This window comes from Carassius auratus, unplaced genomic scaffold (assembly GCF_003368295.1).
Source record: "Carassius auratus strain Wakin unplaced genomic scaffold, ASM336829v1 scaf_tig00013767, whole genome shotgun sequence".
In the NCBI taxonomy this organism is placed as follows: Eukaryota; Metazoa; Chordata; class Actinopteri; order Cypriniformes; family Cyprinidae; genus Carassius; species Carassius auratus.
In genome coordinates this window covers 761,261-780,746 of record NW_020524440.1, presented here as the reverse complement: position 1 = coordinate 780,746, position 19,486 = coordinate 761,261, and the positions used below count along the sequence as shown (strand labels likewise).

Genomic DNA, 19,486 nt, shown 5'->3' with positions numbered 1-19,486 from the left:
TTTCTTTAATATGTCCCTGTATGTGTGTGGGAAGAAACATGTCATACAAGACGGGATTATTGCTCACAGCAAGGATCTATTTTTCCTTCATCTTTCTTCACCACAATAGCTGAGAGAGGATCACATGAGCTCTACTGTTGCTCGTATTGGCTGTCGCTCCCGAAAGTCGCTCTTCATTTGCATAAAGTTGAAGGATTCTCAACTTTGGCGCTTCACTGGACATGTCCCATCCAGTCACCAATGGTTGCTGTCGCTCGTGTCGCTGGAAATCGACAGCTCTCCATTGAAATTAATGGGATTGTGTCACTTTGTCATTGCGTGTCACTTGCAGTGTGAACGGGGCTTAAAGTTGTGTTCACACTAGCAGCGACTTTGTCACAACAGGTCACCAGGGGCTGGTGAAGAGGTTGCTAGTGGGCGTTCTCCCTACTTTATGAGGCCGTGAGCACTTCATTTGTCTAATGCATGTGTCTAATGCAAAACACGCTTGTATGGTTGTATTCCATGTTTTTTCAGTGCCATAGAAATGTGATGGCAATTCGTTTGCCTACACTGCCATCGCGTTCTACTCGCCGTTTCTGGATGAGGGGGTAAGGGAACACACTGGTGGCAGCGAGTTATGTTTTCCCCAGAAATGTGAAGCATTCTTCCCTGCCATCGTTTCTAATCTGCGTACTAATGCAGGTGTTAGTCACGTCATTCATGTATGTCACAAGCACATACGCACTTTGGTCAGAGCGGCAATATTGTGATTAAGGTGTTTACATGCCTGTATATTTAGATTAAAATCAGTGTACGCCATCAATGTTAATACGATTATGCTTGCTGCGATTATGATTTTAATCACATTATTCAAATAGAAGTATTGCGTTTACATGAGGTAAAGTTAAATCGGAATATTGCCAAAATCTTATTATACTCGCAAGAGGGTGCATGTAAACAGACTCATTCATGACAACGGTGCAGGGTAAAACAAGTACTAAAGTTTAATACTTAGGGTAAAGGGTTTGTTTAAATGATTAACAAAAGTATAAGTATCAACAATAGTGATGATTTCCTGAGCAATGGCCTCTAATGAAAGCCATTATTATCAATTAAGGGGGCTGAACGTGTCTCAAATGCTATTTTTAAGCATATGTCAGTGCTCAGAAAGGTTATGAAGGATTCCAGTCTGCTGCTGGGAGAGCAGATAGCTAGATTACGTGGAAAATTGCTTGTATCAGCGCTCCCTTTAATCCTTATAAGCACTTAATGTACGGCGAGCCACTTCCAGTTGACCTTTATGTTTTCCTGTTTAGCACTAAAGGTAAAAAATGGCCATGCGGCAGTGGCTTATTAAGAGATTGATTAAATGAGAGGCACAATGCCCGAGTCCATGCAAACCAAACATTCAGCATTTCATTCAACATCAATTCATTTTCTGCCACCTTTATTGGTTGATATACAATAAATAAGGAGCCGTAAATTCTCAGTCAGTGCAATGAGAAGTGAGTATGTTTTACTCTTCACCAGCACAAGAGGCTCCTTATAGATTAGGCGTTTATAATGCACAGTGGGAAATGTCATAATTAATGTCATGCATGATCCTCACCATCACTCGCTGTTCTCCGGTCAGATCTGGTGAATCACAGAGCAGCTGAGATTCAGAGACTGTTAACAGACAGGGCGTTTCTCCAATCATCACACTGTAATTCAGGCGGGCGTTGCCAGGAGCAGAGGGGATGAGGTTCTTGCCCTTTTTAGAGATAAAAGCACAGAAAAATTAATTCACCAAAAAGTGATCAATATCATTTGAAACGTTGAGGTCATATTTCACCTCACAATAAAAAAAATTAATATGATATAAATCATAAATGACATAATATAAATCATATATAGTTATACTATATATGAAATAACTGTATATTTTTAAATGGTATAATATAAAAAAAAAACACACAAAAAAACAACAACAACAACAACATCATTATATTCAAATAAAAAAGAAAAGAAAATTTTACCTGGTTTAAGAACATTAAAATACTGTGACATTATATTTTTATTGTGATTTAACACGTTTAAACCCCTTTCCTTAATTTTATGTTATGCAAAATTAAACATTTTAAATTGTAAAGCATATTAGTAAAACATAAGTACACCTTATGGTCATATTTGGTATATACATTTTAATTTTAATTTAATTTTAATAATAATAATAATAATAATAATAAAAACTATGACGTGAGAAATTGTGAATTTGCTTAATTTAAAAAAATCCTAATTTAATAAAAAGCTTCTTAATCGTCATTTTCTTGTACAATAAATACATATAATTTTACATTATGGAAAAAATGACACTGGAGCAAAATATGACACTTTTCATGAGATAGAGATACACAAATTCCAAATGAGAAAATCTAAATACAGGATGATGAGATTATGTCAAAGGTCATGCCTTCAAGATGATGGGTGATCCTGGTTTGACCTCCAGAATCCCAGCATTCCCAAGGGGATCAAAGGTGGGGTTGGGATAGTAGGTGAAAGGAGTTCCATTGAGGATGAGGAGGGCGGACACATGGTCCAGGATGAAGCCAAACTCATCTGGATGAACTCCGCAATCTGGAACCTGCCGTTTGGTGTAGATGATCCCCGGAGCCAAGCACGTCATCACAGAGTCATTCACCACCGTACAAACCTACAGAGGAACATCCCCACATTTGTACCGATCGTGTAAACAACAAGCTATCCGTAATGATGGTGCAGGCAGACAGGAGAAGGACAGCTGGTGGGGAACTCACGTTTGTGGTCTCCACTCCTCCATATCTGGCTCTGACTTTGGGTTCCTGAATGGTTAGCAGATTGGTCCCTGTGACCGCGAGGGTGGTGCTGCCACTATCAGAACAAACAAGCAAGTTTCTCAAGTTTCAGACCTCAAACTGAGTGACTCTGCATATATAACTGTGCATCTGCTTCTAGTGAGTCAGAATTTAGGCTCTAGTGAACAGTAAGCAGCACAATTTTGACCTTCTAAAATATCTACTTTAGTCAAAATTAAAGGCAACACACATACATATTCTGTACATATGTAACGCTAGTGGGTGTTTAATGAATACAATGCTTATTTACCGTATTTTACGGACTATAAGTCGCACTATTTTTCATAGTTTGGCTGGTCCTGCGACTTATAGTCAGGTGTGACCTATTTATCTAAATTAATTTGACATGAACCAAGAGAAATTAACCAAGAGAAATTAACCAATAGAAAACATTACCGTCTCCAGCTGCGAGAGGGCGCTCTATGCTGCTCAGTGCTCCTGTAGTCTACACTGAAAACATAGAGACGGTAATGTTTTCTCTTGGTTCTAAATAATACGACTTATAGTCCAGTGCGATGTTTTTTTCCTCATCATGATGTATTTTTGGACTGATGCGACTTATACTCAGGTGCGACTCATAGGCCGAAAAATACGGTAGTTAGAAACTGAATCAAAAGTGAAATAAAGAAAAAAAAATATTTTTTTCACATTACTTTTAAAATATAACTTCTAATTCTCATTTCAACTAAGAAATAAGCACTGCAGTCATTAAATATCCATAAACAAATAAAGGCAAAAAGTGAAACATTTTAAGAAAAAAAAGCAAAAATGTATTATTATTTAAAAAAAATGGTTCAAATTTAGCCATTTTCATATATATATTTTTTTCATTCTTCCATTCATGAATTTCTTTCATCATAAACTGTTTAATTCAGCCTATAGTGGTTTGCTGTCCTGTCTGGCTTTAAGATATAAGGCAATCACAGATTACAATGTGCTAATCGTATTCTCATCCAGGATGGTGTTATCAACCATATATTTTTATTTCTATTTCACTCAAACTATTTGAATTATCAGTTCTCAAGCTTGCCATATATTCTTTGTGCTAATTAGACACTGACATACGCTAACTCTCTGTCGGAAGCAGCTGTGAGTGAGTTTCTGTCCACGTGCAGCATTTTAGTTCATTCGTTTATGAAATTCCATTAGGCTTAGGAAGTTGTCTTTGAAGTTAGCAGACAGCAGACAGTGAGGGTTTGGAACAGAGCCACTAAGCATGTGTGAGACTGTGTTAACATACTTGATGATGCTCCAGTTGGGCTCTACGCTGGAAATGGTTGGATCTTCAGTGTAAATGTAGCGTGTATCGCTGATGACCTCGGCCTTGTCAATGAAGAGCTTGACGGATGAAGCTCCAGAGCCTGATGCTGACGCTGGCGTCACACACACTATCTCATGCATCGTTCTCCTGTTGGAACAAAACATGAAGTTAAAGCAATTTACATAATTCTTTACATTATGAAGAAATTATTAAAACCTGACTGCATTAATAGCCTAAACCAGCCTACAGTGGTTCGCTGGTCTTGTCTAGTTTTAAGATAGTTTATTTAAACTGGTGTTTATCTGGTCAGTCATAAGTCTAAAAACCCTAAAACCCTTTCAGAAACAGCTTAGCCATTTTGCCAAGGCTGGAAGGCCAGCTAACCACCTTAGACTGGTTTAGACTGGTTTTTTTTCAATAGGTTGAAAGGACCTCTAATGTGTCTTGGATGCTGGTTTTTCTACCAGCAAGACATTTTTGGCAAACCAGATTCACCAGCTGAGATTTGCTAGTAATCAACATGGCTAGACCAGAATAAACCAGTCAGTAAATTGCTTTCATACTGGCGTTAAAGGCACCATGATATTAGATTTAACAATCTAATTTTAATTACACAATTACAGAAATGGCTTATTTCTGACAAAAATTAAATCATAAGTTAAATAAAAATAGATAATAATACAAAAAATCTTCTTCTAATTCTGTAATCATTAAGTGTTCAAATATTCATTGAAAATGACCAATTAAAAAATTAAAATTGCGTGTTTGTGTATATATATATATACACACACACACATTATTTAAATCAATTTAATTATCACTGTAGATTAGATATATGTACTCATTAAAAATAGATAAACATATATATTCATCTTAATATATAATTGATATTTAATGACTACAGTGCCAGTTGATTGGCTAAAATTAAAATAGTTGAAAGTAGAAGTTGAAAGTTTTTTTTTTTTTTACTTAATTTTCTTCATGTTTACTTATGTTTTTTGTGCCAGCAAGATTTCTTTGCTCAACCAGATTCACCAGCTAAGATTTGTTAGTGAATTGGGAGGATGGGTTCCCATACTTGGCCACACGTCACGTCACAAAGCAGATGCTCCTGCATTTTAATCACCACACAGCTCACTAACAATCACAACTAGTAATGCATCATGCTTCCTGCAACATGAGCATGTGGACATATTTGAAGACAGCCATGCGCGCTCATTTGATTTCATCTGGAAATGACATATCTCGCTTCCTCCGAAGTCCAACTGTATCCCACAGATGTTGAGGGACACAGATGTGATCCTCAACCGGAAGATCCGGTTCAGAGCTGACAGAAAAGCTGCTCACCTGACAAACAGACACTCTTCCTGGGCCAAAAACACGGTCACAGAGCTCCCGGCGTCCAGATGTCGGCCTGAGATAGTCAGTCTGGTCCCGCCGGACACGGGTCCTTTCTCCGGCCGCACCCGGTTGAAACTCGGAGTCTAGAGAGACGAGAAAAGCATGGTTACTTCCGAACAGATGGAGCTCACAGAGCGAGATACAGATGATCCAGCATGCACTTGTTTTCCTCATTCTGGTACTACACGAAGAGATTACACTCATCACTGTAATGGAAATGTCCTGTTTGCTCTCGCCCCGTGCAGGGCTCGTTTGTTTCAGCGCAGGACCTGTCAGGCTCCGACGCAGGCCTGTCTTCTCACAGTAATTAGTGGCATACCTGTGTAATTGGTCAGAGAGCGTGTGTTCATTTGCTTTATCCTTCTGCACGACTGGAACTGCCTGGACGCTATTGATTAGATGTAGAGGGAATCCAGGCAGGGTCATATATATGTGTGTGTGTGTGTGTGTGTGTGTGTGTGTGTGTGTGTGTACGTAAAGCTCCTGGGCTTGGGATAATAGACTAATGCCTTATTCCTGCTGGGCACCACTTAAAACTCAGTGGGGAGGAAGGGGTAATTGTATCATTCTTTACATTCCCCTTTGCTTCAACTACATTATCACATGTGCTCCACCAGTTGATTTGATTGGCTAACGGGACGGAGGAGTGGGAATCCTAATGATTTATCGGTTTCAAGTGCAAACCGGATTGGCTGAGTCTCAAAGGATGGATTCGTATTGATTAGCTGCACGTAAATAACCACAAACAAAATGTTAGCAGCAATAAGGGAATCGATATGAAAAGAACGATTAAAATATAACCGCTGCGTCTAAAAACGTCTAGAGTGGTTAGGTGCCGTTTTGTTTATGAAGGCATCTGGAAAATGCTTTAAAAAGCATGTCGTCACATTTAATATTGTAGAACATAGTTTAGAAATAACCCATAGAGTGTTTAGTAATTAAAATGCTTATTTCTGGAAGAAATGGAATCAAACTAAATAAAAATAAAAATAAATACAATAAAAAATTAAAAATAAATATATATATAGTTTGTTGTCAATTAAAAATAAGCACTTTTTCCATTAAATATAAAGATAAATAAATAATTTTGTATATAAAAATGGTAAAAAAAAGATATAAACATAAAATAAAGGGTAAATAAATCATAATAAAATAATAATAATGAATAATAAAGATAATAAAGAATATTTTCAAAATAAAAAAGTATAATAAATAAATATACTTTATTAATACTAAAATGATATATAAATAATATAAAAGATACATATTTAAAAGACAAACATTTTAAAAATAGATTCAAAAATAGAATTAATAAATAATTTATAATAAATAATTGGCTATTGTTTTTTTATTTAAAATAAAAATGAATATTTTTTTTTAAAACCACGTATTTTAACATACCTATTTTTTCAGCTTTTAATTCCATTTCTACTAAGTATCAATCAATGTAGTCATTAAATATTCTCAAGAAATAAATAAAAATTGATATTTTACATTTTTCCTACCACTATGGCATTTATCCTGTCAGCCAATCACTGAACTGCACACACAGGATTATGAGATTGAATTAGGATTTGCTTTGATGCCATCCTTCCGCCATATATTGCCTGATAAGGCAATATGATTCAAGTTTCAGACAGAGTAAAGATGTTGTCCCTTTCCTAAACGAAGAAGTAGAGGACGTACCACAAAAGAGTATGTCTGAGTCGACTGGGTTCGATACTCTGCGCTGCAGTCTCCGATACACAGCTCCACCGGACCACCAGGGGGACTCGACATCAGAGACTCCTCCATATCACACACAATCCTGCAGACCAGGAAGAACACGGAGATCACTCCTGCACATAACACTGTCCAAAAACTAGCAACACGGGAAGCATATCTCACCTCTCAGCGCTGATGTATTCAGAAGCAGCAGGGCTGCAGCGAACTCCAGCCACACGCACATGAGTGATCTCTCGAACCTGCAGCCCTAGATTCTCTCCTTCGATGGTCACACGTGTGCCGCCCTCCTTCGGCCCCGTCAGAGGACGGATCTGTGAAGAGATGACAGCTTTCCATTGGAGGGTATAAAAGAAACTAATTCTAAGAGCTTTAATAGGTGCAGTCTGGGAAATCTGTCATGCAGGAGAATTGTGTAGTAAAAGCTTTAAAAATACTTTGAGGAACGATTTACTGAAGATGACAAACAGAAAATATAAAAGTCAGACAAAACCTTTCGAGGACATATCTAATAAGGAAAATTTTAATAAATCAAAACGGATATATTTTGATTCTAAAAATAGTAAATTAATAATAAATAAAATATTTTTTACTTCTGAAAATGGTACAAAAAATAATTAATATAGATTGATGAATAAATAAATCATACAGATAAATAATGATAAAAATATTTTATTAAGAAAAATTAGAAAAAAATGTAAGATGAAAATGAATTAATAAATACATTTTAATACAGAAAATATTAAATAAAGATAAATTCTCTCTGAATTAAAAAAAATGGTAAACAACAGGTAAAAAAGGCAAATGAAAATATGTAAATAATAAATATAAATACAGATTAAGTAAATAAATAAATAAAATAAAATAATAAAAATTGTATAACAACAAAAAAAAAGAATGATCAAGGTAAACAACAAAAATGGACAAAAAATATAAAATATAACTGCTGATAATTAAAAAAGTAAAATAAAAAAATTAATAAGCAAACAAATAAATAAAAATAAAATATATTTTATACTAAAAACTGTCTATATAAAACAAAAAAAATCTCAATACACATTCCAGGTTTTATTTTGCATAATTAATCAGGGCAGACTGTTTAAAAAATAACAAAAATCTTTAAAATGACTTTCTTGACAGAAATGATTTATGTCCCTAACTTATTTCCTCATTGTTTACTTCAGTGTTTTGATAGGGCTCATCTGATATAAATTGATTGTCCAGGATGGCTTTCAGATGACGTGTGTGTGTGTGTGTGTTACCTGAGTGATTCTGGGATGGCTGCAGCGTACGTTGCGGCGTCCCTGATGCATCCAGTTGTGTTCTGGTGATGAACAGTGTTGCTTCAGGAGACACTTCTTATCGGCCAAACACCAGCCACACTCAAACATGCTTTCTGCCTTCAGACAGAGTCCACAGCTGTCCCTCTGAGCTTCACACTTATACAGGAGAGCTGCGTCCACACACACACAGAGAGAGAAAGAGAGAGAGTGAGAATATAGCCGTACTCTCAGCTGGGCAGTTAAACGCAGGCCATGTTTGGAGTGGTGCCAATCGATAATTGAACTGTACGGGGAAGGTAGCAGAGGCGAAACCCACACCTGCTTTCACTGTGCCATGATTCATGTGCTGCCCACACACACTAATAACTCTGAGCCGAGGCCTCCAGAAAGTGGGTGTAAAGGTTCAATTCTACACACATGGCTCTGTTCCGAGATCTAGTAAGTTCACTCACTGGTTACTGTCTACATGGGCAGCGTCGTAACAGAAACTGAACCAGAACCACAAGTGAACTGAAATGCTGTTCCCAAGTCACGTCTACAAAGAAAGACTAAACAGCTTATGTAAAAAAAAGCCTAATGTTACCATGGTGATAAATTAATAATACTTTAATAAACACACACACACAAACAAATAAAAAAATAAAAATAATCCTTTAAGTGCCACCCCCCATTTTTGAATATAGATGTGAAAGTGCACTATTCACACTTGAATTGTTATAATTTATGGACACTTTGGAATAGAGACCTAAGTTTAGACTCTTTTTTTTTTAAGAAGCCAAGTTGTATTTTATTGCAGAAGTGGAATCGCCTCAAATTATTAAAGTATCAAAAAGTTAAAGAAGTTTAAATTTACTGTTAATTACTGCATTAAAAATGCACTTTAACATTCTTTTAATATAAAATAAATATTTGTCAAAATGTTTTTTGAATCCAAAAGTGCTATACAATGAAAATTATGTTCCTAATTTGAAGTTGATGTATAAAAAAAAAAATGAGGTTCCCGAGAGATTTTATGTAGGGTGTTATACCACAAACAGCCACTGGGTGCCATCAAAACTCCATTGAAATTTTTTAATGCATTTTTCTGTCACAAATATCTAAATATCTATCACAAAAAATCCACCAAATATGGAATCCTGAGACTCAGACCTTTCCGATGATATGTATTTTGTCAAGATTATAAAACGTTTTGATTCTAAAAGACCATAATGGATTTTGTAATATGACACCTGACTCCACCCACCAAAGGGAAGGAGCTGCCAAAAGATATTAAAGTACCACTTCCATGATAAACACAGTCTGATTTCAAAATGGTTTTCACAGGATGAAATTTGAGGTTTTAAGTTTTCAAATGATATGTAAGTTATGAGTGTTACTAATATGTGAAAGAGCGTCAACAGGCCCACCGGTGGCACTTAGTAAATAAATATATCTGTACTGAAATTTTTAAATAACCCCACATAAAATTTTTTTTGATTTTTTTTTTTTTCCGTCAAGGACATGAAAAATATTCATAAAGAAAACCTGAAAATATTCACAAACATTTCTGAATATTTAGAAAAGATTATGTTTATATTATGATTTTATATATATATATATATATATATATATATATATATATATATATATATATATATATATATATATATATATATATGTACATATACACAAACACACATACATAAACACATATATAATCAACTTCATATAAAACATGAAAAAATACACACACAGACACACACACACACACACACACACACACACTTATTCCCAGCTATATATATCTACATATTTTATATATAACTATATTACTATTATATACTATATTATATGACATTACATATGGGAATTTAAATATAATTTAAATATAAAATCAAAATGTAAAATATTAAATATTCATAAATAATTTAATATTCATAAATTCTACAATATGTATAAACAAATAATATTATATATATTTTTATTACATTAAATTATACTACATATGGCCATTTAAAATATTAAATCTAAATATACTTAAATGTTTATTAATACTTTAATATAATAATTGTATATTATATATAAAAAATTATTCATTTACAATAAAATACTTCCAAAAACATTGTCTGCTATGTTTTTGGAAAAAAGAAATCTTCAAAAAACTAGTTCAAAGGAATTCTGTGATTTTGGAGTGTTGAGAGAATTCATGTGATGGCAGCTTGGATTTTGGCCCAAATGAGGCATCTTTGAAGGTAGCTGTGGAAAGGTGGACGTCGAGACTAAATTGCCCATCTGAGCTCAGTATGATAGGCCACTGAAAACATGATCACACACTAATAAACACACAACACCAATAATGTACCAGAGAGATCGTATGTCTGCAGTTTCACAGTGACTTTCTGTTCCTCTCTCGCCTCTATTCCTCAGAAAGCACACAAACACTCTGTAACAGCACACCTGATGAAGAGATAGAAATCGGCTCCTGGAGGTCTTTCAACTCTTTCTTCTCAAAGTGTTTGAGGTAAATGCAAACTGACAGCGTTGTGGATGGGTTCAAAGCTGACAGACGGGGATTCCATACTATCCTGTGCATTAATATGATCTTATATAAGGCTGAAGCAGGCAGGCGCCCTGTTATCAATAAAATATACCACAGCGACTGAGAGAACACCTGACAAACTAAGTGTGTTTGAAAAGACTGTGAAATAAAATAAAAGATGCATTAAGTTCCACTTTACACAAAGGCAACACCTTTCCCACATCAAGAGGACCCCGGGAATAAAAATGAAAAATGAATGTAGAGAAGATAACTTCAATATTTCTTCTCTTTAGCTCTTTAGGGGCTGAAGGTGAAGTGTGTGATTTCTTACCTCGCAGGGATGACGGCTTGTCGATGGGGAAGTCACCGTCCCATACGATGGAGAAATCCACAGGCAGGTCTCCCATCTCATTCCCTTCATACCAGTACTGTGGGAAAAACATCATCTATATTAGAAAAACATCACTACAAGAGTGTGACACAGGGAGGGGAAATAAAAACACCCCGATTACATTTTTATTTCCCCGATTACGATTTTATTTCATTTTTTTGCTGTAAGTAAAACAATCATTTGCTAAATCAACAGCACTTCTTGCAAAATACGCCCGGTCACCACTGACATCACCTCAACGTCTCAAGAGACGAATACAGAAGATGATGTTATCATGACACTTTCTCCGCCAGCACTGCTCTGAATCAATCCTGATATCTCGGAAATGAACTTAAACCCAGATCTATAATTTGCCGCACACTCCACACCACTCACGGAAAAAAACACGGTCAATCACGACTGACATCATCCGAACATCACGCTGACAAAGAGCATGACTACAGATGATGACAACACATCTGCTTCGCTCTCTCCACGAGCACTTACTGTATCAGGCCATACCAAGAAAAAGAAAGACAACAGAGTTTCGACTTCTTGTTATCTTCTTTTTCTCTGCAAACACTACTTTGTGATTTTTTAAAAAGCCACTAGATAGTGATAGAACGATTAAAAGATAGATAGATAGATAGATAGATAGATAGATAGATAGATAGATAGATAGATAGATAGATAACACACAGAAGATATGGTGTGTCGCCAGCATGTGGCTACAGCTCGTCAGGTGGAGCAGAAAGCAGGTGACGGTGGTTTTTACTGTCTGGGTTTTAATTAGCAACAACACTGAGAGCACTTAGCCAACGCAACCCTGAGAGAATATCGCTGATCAGGCTCATCGATCGGTGGCTGCTTGCTTAAGAGACTTCCAATAGAACTCAAGTAAACTTACCAGAGTGAAGAAGATTTGGCTTCAGCATTACAAACCACCACAATGGCACTTTCGCTTTGTTTCCCCTGATAAATGTGGAAAAACACCATTTGGTATATGGTACATTTCAGTGCAACAATCAACCCACTTTTTGCACTGAATGCAAACCAGCCTAATTTACATATGCATGGATTTCAGAATTATTTATACAGAAATTTGCTTCATTAATGCATGCAAGTAAGTTTACTATTAAGGATGAATTCACTAAACAGTTTAGCATGTGGTATTTCAGTGCAAAACCTGTATCATATTCACTTCACTTGAGCAGGAAAGTGTTTTAATTTTGTGGGCACCTGATTGCATGATTACAGAGCACTACACTGAAAAAAAAAGGTGTAGAAACAATTTCACTTAGAAATTGTTAGCACATTTTAAAGGAAAAAGCAAGCAATACACTGAATTAAACATTAAATTATTATTATATAAAAAAACATTTTACAGTATAAAACAATGTATCCAATGTGCAAATAAACAGTGCTATTCATTCTTACTGCATTCTTCCTCAGCAGTGAAAACTGCACTGCATTTCCATTTATGGCCAAGCCAAAATCTATTTTGGAAAAAAGGCATAAAAACACCCTGCCTCGACGAAACCTCATGCCTCGGCCGGTCATTAGGGCTGATTGAAACGTCAGCTGTTACATCAACGTTCATTCAGCCATACAGCCCAGATAAATCTCAACAGAGAAAACAAGCAGTGCCACATCGCTCCCCAGCCATCCAAGAGGCCCTGAAGAGTGGAAAATGGCCCTCGGTGGTGTGTGCGGTAAAGCCAGAGACTTTCTACAGCTGTTCTGGGGGGAAAAATATCTGGGAGGAACTCGAGCGAGCTCTGCAGTGGAAAAGGTGGTGAAAGCTGAACTAAACCTCACTCAACCTGTTGACGCCAGGCACCCAGCAGTCATATATCTCTATGAGACACAGCTGCTGGGGTCTTAATTGGGGTCAATACAGGCGACCCGCATACTGGCATACAGGTCACAAAGGTCACGACTTTAACATCATTAACTTATCTTGGAATTTGTTGGGCTGTTATGCACTCCAGCTATAAAAAAGGCCTGATGTACCAATGCATTTCATAAAATGGAACAAAAATCATATATCAAACAATGCTTTTCCATAGAGCATGTCAGTTCATTTATGTGTTCATCAAATTAACATTATCTGTTGCTTAATAATTACATCCAATAGGATTAAACGACCAGAACGGATGTGTAACTCTTTTGTAAAACAATTCTTACTTAAACTGTAGTACATATCATTTTTTTCCATTAAAGTGATGTGTTTTCTTTAGGGGTGACTCCGAATAGTCAACGAATCGATGCTTTGATTCGAGGAGCCTGATTCGACCACCAATCTAACAATCGAATATTCGTGGGGTGTTATTGATTATGCCATTTTGACTATATGGGGGAGCTCAAATGTCTGATTTCACATAGAAGTACTGGTTTTATCCCAATAAGTTAATATACAGCCTATTAAAGTCGTAAGAATCTGAAAAGAAAGAAGCTTCAAATTAATATTTTAAAGTGCGTGAATAAATCCAACCACCCCTATAGATTTATGTTTCACTTTCCATAATCCGTGACCGACAGAGGAGCATCTTGGCGGCAGGGATTTAAAACTTTACCAAGACTCAAACTGACAGACAGAGACTGGATTTTTTCGAACAGGTAGGGTACAAGTGATTTCAAAACATTTCAGCCGGTGTAAATGTATCGTGGATATATTATTTACCTTATATAAGATGCATTTGGTTTTGAGTCTAGCACTTTATTGTAGTACTACGGTGATATCTCTTCAGCGCACTGTGCAAGCAAGTCAAACTACAGTGCAGAATATTAATAACTATAGTCATATATGACTGGGACTGTTATATACATACTATTATAATGAGAAGACCATTATACTAAAATGCTATGATTTTTTTGAGTTAAGCTGCTGTGTTTCTGCACATTGTTCCACATGAACGCGTCCACAAAAGGAGTTCACATTAAGAGCCCCCCAGATATGTTAAATGTGCATTCGGGCCCTTTTTGCAATTAGACTTTAAGTCTTAATATTAACGTTATGTTGTATAAATAACGAAGCGTATTCTATATGAAATTCTGAGTTGAATCCCATTGATTAAAAACAAATCAAATGCGTCACTGCAGAACATTAACCGCTAACGTTTTAGTCTAACGTTATAATGAGAGCACTTTTGTAAAAAAAAATAAAAATAAAAATTAATAATAATAATATTTTATATATATATATATATATATATATATATATATATATATATATATATATATATATATATATAGTTAATTGTTATGGTTTCGCCTATGTTAAGTGTTAGCTATCTGTTAATCAAAACATAAAACATTATTTACCCCGTTTATATCTGCAAGGTGTTTATTACACAATTTCCCTGTGTGTTAACATCAGTAATTATGTTAGTTGAATGTCTGACTTGACTTGTCAAACATATGATTCGACTATCGCCAAGATTCGAAAATTCCGATTCGACTATGAAAATCCTTAGTCGGCGACACCCATAGTTTTCTTGTTTATTGCTTATTCTCTATTGAAATGTTTGCTTTGAGAAGATTAGCCCGCATGTGTAAATGGGAGGAAGCTTTTGTGTTTGTCCATACAATACCGCTTATCTCTGCCAGTAGCGAATTGATTTTCGTTCGGCTTGTCTTCCCACTGTATTACTGTATTGCTTAGACAGCCTGGCCTGGTTCTGTCAGAGGGCTCACTGGAAATGACTAGCAAACAACAGCAAGGTAATCTTACTTCTAAAACCGTTCTCGAGTTATCAGCCGCCCTGAATATGCAAAACACAACCCAGGATGGCTTTAACAGAAATAAAGGCCATTTTTGTCATTTTGATTTAGCTTTGTACACATCCTTGGGGTACATTTCAATCCCGCTTGCATGTTTAATCAAAGGCTATAATATCATGTGGGTTTTTAAAGAGACCACTCTTGAAAATTGGTGTGCTCAATAATCCACTTATTGGAGCTAAGTTAATATGGTGCTACCGTTTATGGCAGCAGCTATGATGAATAACCAGAGATATTGACTCCGGGGCAAAAAATGCTGCTTCTCGAAAAATCTGCCTTCTCCTGAAATTAAGTGATTGCAATTAATTCAAGTGGAACTCTGTGGAACTAAGTATTTAGTCTTTAATAGGATTTTATTGTTTAAAAGATGTTTTCATAGACCTCATCTCTCTGGATACACTCAGTTCCAGCTGACCTGACGTCTCCTTCGAGTGACAGAATGAAAATCAATATAACTTAATGATGGAGGACCTGTACATTTAATTAAGTTAAAATTTGAACCAGACTCAGCACAAAAAAGACACAACGGCATCGATGGTATGAGCAGAATGAGCCTGCTGTGTGCGCAGCATTACTTTACGGTAACCTAATTATTGAATCATAGCTATCTCATTACTAACGACAGTCCAGTAATAACAGCATATAATTCACTTCAACGAATGTTGCGTCATAGGCTAATTTCTAGGTTGGGAGAGGGGAATTCTGGGTTATGATAAAAGATACAGCTTCTGTCAGTCCAAATATGATGTGATTTGGTTTGGTCGAGAGCCACTTGAAAGAAATAATGGGTTGAGTTTTCCTAAAGCTTGGAGGATAAGGAAAGGTGGCCACATTGATGTGCAAGGAAACACATGTTGCCGTAAATGAGACGAGCACGATGACCTGAAGCATTTTATTTGTGCATCACTTTTGGAGGGATTCTTCATTTGTAGGTTCTAGCAAAGCTGAGCCTCTTAATACACAGAGAAAAACTCAGGGAGCAGTTAATGCGATACATTACGCCTGGGATACACACAGTGGATTGATCACCACATTAGTTGATCAATTTATTTTAATAAGGCCCACATGCTTACGCACGGCAACCTAATAGCATTTACAGTTTAAAGAAGCACGCCTGAGACTGCACTGAAACGCCATGAACAAGAAAACTGAAATTACCTAAGAAACTTTTTTGGCTGTAGTCAGGCATTTAAGGTTTTCATGCAACCCAGGTGATCGTTAAAACACGTTCCTCTTGGTAGTACAGTACAAAACAACTAATGCCTGATTGAGCACTTGATAAGAATAATACAATAATGAGGGTGAGGTGGTTCAAAATGCCTGACAAAAATAACATGTAAGTGTTTTTATTCAAAAAGCTTCCTCTACCCTGCATCGAGGATAATGGGGTTCTTTGTGAGGGCCCTCTCCATCGAGAGCCTGGTTCAGAACTTGGGCATTGTGTAAAAAAGGCCTTTGGCGGTACGTTTCCCCGGTAACATTCCCGGTTCCTGTCGCTAAGGGGTCAGCGGTGCTTAGCAACACTTACGCTCATGGACTCATTTGGAGTATTTTGCACACTTCTCTCTTCTTGAACAAAAAAGGGAATTTCTTTGGATCATGCATCAGCCTAGCAAAAATCACACCCATTACAGAATTTTTTTTTTTCATGACTATAATACAATTTTAAAAGTACACACAGAAAGCAGGTGATTATTATGTTGTAGCAGAGCTGAGAACATGTATCTATTGGCTGTCAAGCCATGAGCAGATGATGCATCAAAACCTATGTTCAAGCTATAGCTGTTCATTAGTGATTCTTGAGTGCCACGCAATAGAAAAATGGTCAACCTAGAACAAAAGAAATAGTCAAATATGACTTACAGGTTGTCATAGGGTTAAATAAGAAAACAGCTGTAGTTTTACACAACTCGAAATGTGGTTTCAAAACATTTAAGTACCTTATATGTTTTCTTGAGAGTAAATGCTGTTTATAACTGATAATAAAATCTTTGGAAATATAAATGGACCAATAACATGTCCCTGAGGCACACCATTCGAAAATCCCATCTTTGCTTTGATTTTATGTGACTTGGGGGTTAAGTTGATTTCATCATGACTAGTGATCAACAAGTAGTCAGTTAGATTGGTCCAACCAACTTTTAGTACTGTTTAGCATTAAATGTTTGAACATGATCACACTGTTCAACTAGCTTATGAATTGGACTTTTTGGTGCCTAGTCCTGATCTTTTACCATTTTCCCCACAGACACCATGACTACATACCGATTGATTAATTTATTAGCTAGAACAATTAGCATGTTGTTATATTATTGCAACCATCAGCTTTCCCAATACTTTACTAGCAGAGTACAGTAAAGTTCTTTGTAGTGTATCTGATGTTAAAGCCACACAATGGCAGCATTGTGAGGTACTGAAAAGGCAGCTGTCCAAATTTTAGGGTGAGGCAGGAACAGGAAACTGCCGAGAAATTAGGGAGAATGTAGGGCCAGTTAACTTGATTTTTGTCAAAAATAATGACCCTTTAATTCCAGTGCAAGTGAGAGACGTGCCCTAAGGGAGACCACTTACATCAAGATAAGAGCAGATTAACTAGCTGTAATACAACACCAGTAGCTTGTGTGCCTTTGTCTTTAACACTGTTCGATCAATAGAGACCACTACGATTCTCTCAGGTGTGTAACGTTAGCAACTGCTAATATTCCACAATTAGTTAATTATGCATTATGCATGTTATGCATTTTAGTTAACTGAATACAAAAAAAAAAAAACTGATGACAAAACAACTGACATGTGGACACAAGTCAAATGCATTATTCAATTAAATCTATATAAAACAAAATAAATAATAAGTTTAACAAATGGAAACAAATGAACTATCCACTAATATCTATTTAACATAGATATAATAATAATAATAATAATAATAGTTATAAAGAAACTTTTATAAATAAATATTGTAAATAAATAAAAATGGCATTAAACTTTTTGTCCACTAAAATAAATAAATAAATAAATAAATAAATAAATAAATAAATAAATAAATAAATGAGTGAATAAAGATATTTATTTATTTATTTATTTGACAGTTATAAGTTAACTTAAAATTCCCTGGAATCAATTAACATCATTGATGTTTGTAAACTGTAAATAAAAACCAAAAAGCAACTAAAAACTTCAAGTACTGAATTGAAGTTTAAAAGCATAAGAGAGAGAACAACATATTAAATAACCTTCAAAACCTCATCTTTCTTTTATTTACTTTACCTATATAGCTCCATATAATGGAGCTATATGTTTAACTTTCTTGAGTACAGTACAAGAGAAAAATAGCTGACCATTTCATACACGTTCTCAGGTGATGTGTAAACAGAAGATGAAACTGATTGATTCACCATTGCCCATCCGAAGGCACTCACAATTTCATTAGCATGGACCCCGCGGCCTCAAAGTCACCTGCCGTTGGCTCCCAGAAGACTATGCAGTGCCATTCGCCATGACAGCCATATTGATTGACTCTCACTGCCTTTAGTGAGAGTGTGTGAGAGAGAGGACACGTGCTGAGGAAGGGAGTGGCGGACAATTGATGACACACTCTCCTGGGAGTCAGTGTAATCTGTATTAGGTCTTCGCTGATGTTCGATTGCTATTCAGGAAAGATGCATGTCTTGAGAGAGATGATATGCTTTTTCTTTACTGTGTCACTGGTAATCAGGCTATCAATTAATCTGTGCATGTCCAAACTAACACAGATACTACAATGAGGTGAGAGACAAAGAGATTGAAGATAAAGGGGGGATGGGAGACGATGAAACGTGAGGGTTTGGTTTCCCATCCCAGTGAGGCAGAACTTATCTGGAAACATCGCAGTTCAACCTTAAAGAGCAAGTTAAAGTAAGTTAAACTGGCAACATAAACTAGCCATCTACCAGAAAAACACCACTTTAGGTTTGGTTGAATGGGAACATGCACAACATAGAAATAAAACTGAAAACCTTACTGTTTACAACAATATAATAATGTAGCCCCAAGCAGACCACAGAACACAAATTTAACATGATAAAGCTAGCTCACTCCCATTATGATTAATGATGTTGACTGCCAATCCACAATCTGTATACAGGGCATGCAAACTACGTTGAGATGACAAATACTAACAACAGCAATACCATTTGAGAAAAAAGAGGCACAAAACAAAGAATTTACGTAGCATAATAAGTAATGTAATGTTTTAGGAGGTAACTCAATGCAATACATAATACTTTTAAAAGAAAGATTTTTATGATGTGCCCT

The 19,486-nt window shown here is 36.0% G+C and overlaps 1 protein-coding gene across 2 annotated transcripts in view; it reads right to left on the bottom strand.

The window, feature by feature from the left end:
* LOC113074146 (plexin A3) overlaps positions 1-19,486 on the bottom strand; it is a 167,481-nt gene that overhangs the window by 21,734 nt on the left and 126,261 nt on the right. For both annotated transcript variants that reach the window (XM_026246891.1, XM_026246892.1), the window contains 9 exons: positions 11,372-11,468; positions 8,502-8,692; positions 7,405-7,553; positions 7,204-7,324; positions 5,464-5,600; positions 4,096-4,263; positions 2,778-2,871; positions 2,435-2,674; positions 1,592-1,735 (listed from right to left, as the gene is read on the bottom strand). In XM_026246891.1, coding sequence (XP_026102676.1) covers positions 1,592-1,735; positions 2,435-2,674; positions 2,778-2,871; positions 4,096-4,263; positions 5,464-5,600; positions 7,204-7,324; positions 7,405-7,553; positions 8,502-8,692; positions 11,372-11,468 — 1,341 coding nt within the window. The remainder of the gene's footprint in view (positions 1-1,591; positions 1,736-2,434; positions 2,675-2,777; positions 2,872-4,095; positions 4,264-5,463; positions 5,601-7,203; positions 7,325-7,404; positions 7,554-8,501; positions 8,693-11,371; positions 11,469-19,486) is intronic.